This window comes from Arachis ipaensis, chromosome B3, assembly GCF_059453495.1.
Source record: "Arachis ipaensis isolate K30076 ecotype BB chromosome B3, ASM5945349v1, whole genome shotgun sequence".
NCBI classification, from domain to species: Eukaryota; Viridiplantae; Streptophyta; class Magnoliopsida; order Fabales; family Fabaceae; genus Arachis; species Arachis ipaensis.
The window spans coordinates 31,740,187-31,744,139 of NC_142438.1; the positions used below are offsets into that span (position 1 = coordinate 31,740,187).

Sequence of the window (3,953 nt, forward strand, 5' to 3'; positions counted from 1 at the left end):
GAATATTCAGGGGCTAAATTGAAGTTGTGTTTAAAAGAAAAAAATAGATAATTTTAATGTTAGAAAATGAAAGTTGGCTATCCATAAGGATTAGAATAATGTGTGTTGATATAATTTTGGACCAAAACCATAAAAAGAAAAGAAACTAGATTGGGAACAAAACAAAAGCAAATACTAATTTTTAAGGATCAAATTGAAAGTTTATTTAAACTAAGTATATAATTTTAAAATCTATATTGGGTTAAGTGTATTTTCAATATACTTTTGGTTAAACGAGGATGATCATGATAATAAAAAAATAAAAAAAATAATATGAATTAGAATGTATGATGATGCAATCTTGAACATTAACTATCTTTTTTAATATAATCATATTAAATAATCTTGAATATAAAAAAAACATTTTTGAAAATACTTTCCAAATCTATATATAAAGGATCGTTAAATAGATCAATAGAATAAATGACATTTTTGTTTCAACAAAAGGTTATGTTTTTAATGTTCCATAATTAATTTTTTCAAGCTAGTCTTTTGTGCTCTCTAAAGCTACTCTCATCTATACAAATGTCAAATATTCATGGTATACAAAACATTATGAAAATTTTCAAAATGACTTACAATTTTTTGTTATCTCCTTTCGTAGAGGCCTTTGTAATTCTATGGGTAATAACACCTTTATTGTATCAAGCGTGTGGAAATGCTTTTGATGAGAAGAAACCAAATCAAGAAGGAGGGTGTGATGCTTCAGTTGGAAATTGGATTATTGATGACTTCGATTATCCTCTCTATAATGCATCAACCGATTGCCCATTTATAGTAAAGGGTTTTGATTGCCTAAGAAATGGCAGGCCTGATCATGGATACCTCAAGTACAAATGGAAACCCTTTGGTTGTAACCTTCCAAGGTATTGTTTCTTGCCTTTATATTTCAATTTATATATGTTTGTGATTTACAAATTTTACTTTGTTTTGATTATCATATTAATTTTTCTGCGAATCATTTGTGGCCTTGAAATTATTTAGCCCCTCAAATTTTATAGAAGTTTTTTTATTTTTCTTAATTTTCTACTTTGCAATCTTCACAAACAGTGTCGGTTGGTAGGTTTGACGGTCAGAAATTTTTGGAGAGAAATAGAGGAAAGAAGATAATGTTTGTCGGAGACTCCATAAGCAACAACATGTGGCAGTCACTGACTTGTTTGCTTCACATTGCAGTTCCAGAATCAAATTACACTATAACTACACAAAGAAAGAATCTTTTTGCCTTCTTATTTCCGGTAATCTTTTTCAATTCTTCTATTGGTTTCAAATTTACTACTTTTTAAGCAAAATTAACATTATTCTATTATTTTGGGTCATAGGAATATGAAGCATCCATAATGTGGTTGAAAAATGGCTTTCTTGTGGATGTGGTTCGTGATAAAGAAAAAGGAAGGATTATAAAACTAGATTCCATTGAAACTGGGTTCCTTTGGAAAGACGTAGATGTCTTGATTTTCAATACCTATCATTGGTGGACTCATATTGGACAATCTAATAAGTATTATACTTTGAACCTCTTTTTCTTTAATGCAGATATACATTGCATGATATTTTCTTATAAAAGATACGTGAGTGTTCAATGTGTTTAACAGATGGGCTTATGTTCAAGTTGGTGACAAGATAATCGAAGGCATGGATTACATAGAGGCTTACAAAATTGGATTAACCACATGGGCTAACTGGATCGATTCTAACATTGATCAATCAAAGATTAAAGTTTTGTTCCAAGGAATTGCTGCTTCCCATTCTGGGTAAGTTTACAACTTAATAACTTAAGTTAAAATTGTGAGGTATCCTGAAAATAGTGGTTAAACAAAAGTTTGATATGGAAGAGAGGAAGTGAAACATGTTAATTTATACACGGTTATTGGGTTATTATGTACATGTTGAAAATTGTAAAGAAAAAGAAAACGCTAAATGATACATATAAAAATTACTATGCAATATTTGAACAGTAACTTGTTTTGAAGAAATATTTATTATTCTTAATTCCAAATGCACAGTAATATATTTGGAATGATTTAAAAGCTCACATCTATAAATAGTGAGGAGTTTTGGTTAGTTTTTATTAAACTAGTTAGTTTGAAACAGAAAGTAGTTAATAATTAAACTATTGAGAGATCTCTAAGAAAAAATAGAGAGTATGAATAACTTTTAAATAGCGTAAGATGTAGGTTTATCTAATAGAAATGTTTTTGAGTATTATGTCGATTATTTTTTGGTACTACAATTTTTGTAATACTCTCACCGGTAAGTCTGTCATGCTTAAGTCACACTAGTTTTCCACATAACTTTTTTCTTTCCCAACTAACATATATCCGTGTATAATATTACATGTGCAGGAGCCTGTAAATATCTTGTTCTTTCAATGGCATATATACACGTCATTGATAAACAACTAATATTTTTTGTACAAATGAGTCGGTCATACATGTAATTCCTTACTGTTATGTTCTATCAATGCGCCTTCTTTTCAGATATCTTTGCTTCAACAGCGGAGCAACTACAATTGTATAAAAATTTAAGCAAAGAATAATAATAGAATGTGTAATAAAAATATTACACGTGTACAAAAAATTAATCATTAAATTAGTTATTATCTATTTATATATAAAATAGCTAGGTTTCGTCACTTTAATTATCAGATATGGAAAATTACAATACACTTTTGTTTAGAAATCAATCACTTGATTATTATATCAGCATTGTATAAAGTTAACCAATTAAGTTGTTAGGTCTCTATGTGTGTTCCATTATTCGCTAAATACACACACCTACTAGCTAGCATTGTGTAAAGTTAACCAATTAAGCTGTTAGGTCTCTATATGTGTTCCATTATTCCTTAAATATAGACACCTATTAACTATATAGAGACATATATATGTTGTATCTTATTATGAATATGATAAAGAAACTAGTTGACTAAAATAATAGTGAATTAGTGAGGTAAATAGAATTCACAAATAACTAAATTAAAGTATGCCTAATTTAATTCTACTTTAATTTGCTTAAATATTTCTATTTTTAAGAGTAACATACATATGTTTCTAGTTAAGGTGATTTGTACAAAAAACTAATGAAAAAATTTTAATAAAAAAATATATTTACTCGTACTTTTTATCTAACAATATAATGTAGACCCACTTTGCATGAATATGAAATTTGTGTTGAAATGGAGATTCTAGTGCTATAACTTCAAATTAAGTATATAATTAATCATAAAACACATGATATTTTATTCTCAATTTTTAATTTTAAAATTTATTATTCAAATATTTATTTTTCCATTACATTTTGAAGGGGAGTGAATTGTGTTGAACAAACTGAACCAGAGGAAGAGCTTGAAGCACCTCATCCTGGTTTGGACATAGCCAAGAGCATATTGAGTAACATGACAAATCCTGTTGATTTGCTTGACATCACTTTGCTCACACAACTAAGAATAGATGGTCATCCTTCTATATACTCAGGTAGAGGCACTTCCTACGTGGATTGCAGTCACTGGTGTCTAGCTGGTGTTCCTGATACTTGGAACGAATTATTATATGCTACTCTTATTCAAAATTAATATTATACAATTTTCTTTTGCATTTAGTTTTACATTTCTTTCTCCTTGAATTATGTTCCTTGTAAAAAGTTTATTCATAAACAGGTCACACTAAATATGATTTAAATATTGGATTTATTCTGTTCATGTATGTGGTGACTAATTTTATATTATTCTATACATTAGGACATTCTCCTATCTTCACAAATTTTTTACAAGATAATTCGTTGTTCATATTATAATTGCTTTTTTTTTTTGTCCAAGCTATTTAATTAGAAAATCATATGAATCAAATTTTAAAAATATGAATTCATTAGGAGGGACTTAAAAGCCTCTCTGTTTGTCTTTATTCTTTTCATTACAT

The 3,953-nt window shown here is 28.2% G+C and overlaps 1 protein-coding gene across 2 annotated transcripts; it reads left to right on the forward strand.

Moving 5' to 3' along the window:
* The first annotated feature begins 494 nt into the window (after nt 1-494).
* LOC107634366 (protein trichome birefringence-like 42) lies at nt 495-3,738 on the forward strand. Of its 2 annotated transcripts, none has more exons than XM_016337883.3 (5): nt 495-905; nt 1,103-1,277; nt 1,362-1,540; nt 1,635-1,793; nt 3,343-3,738. In XM_016337883.3, the coding sequence occupies exons 1-5, from the start codon at nt 565-567 to the stop codon at nt 3,608-3,610; spliced, it is 1,122 nt and encodes a 373-aa protein (XP_016193369.2). In that variant the 5' UTR covers nt 495-564; the 3' UTR covers nt 3,611-3,738. The 2 variants fall into 2 exon arrangements, with proteins under 2 accessions (XP_016193369.2, XP_016193370.1); XM_016337884.3 differs by having other exon boundaries at nt 705-905; nt 1,090-1,277.
* The last annotated feature ends 215 nt before the right edge of the window (nt 3,739-3,953 follow it).

What these genes read in the sequence shown, in the direction of transcription:
- LOC107634366 (XM_016337883.3), top strand. Translation starts at nt 565, where the DNA reads ATGTCAAATATTCATGGTATACAAAACATTATGAAAATTTTCAAAATG. An exon ending in TTTTTGCCTTCTTATTTCCG is followed by an intron (nt 1,278 to 1,361) that starts GTAATCTTTTTC and finishes TTTGGGTCATAG; the next exon opens with GAATATGAAGCATCCATAAT. An exon ending in ATTGCTGCTTCCCATTCTGG is followed by an intron (nt 1,794 to 3,342) that starts GTAAGTTTACAA and finishes TACATTTTGAAG; the next exon opens with GGGAGTGAATTGTGTTGAAC.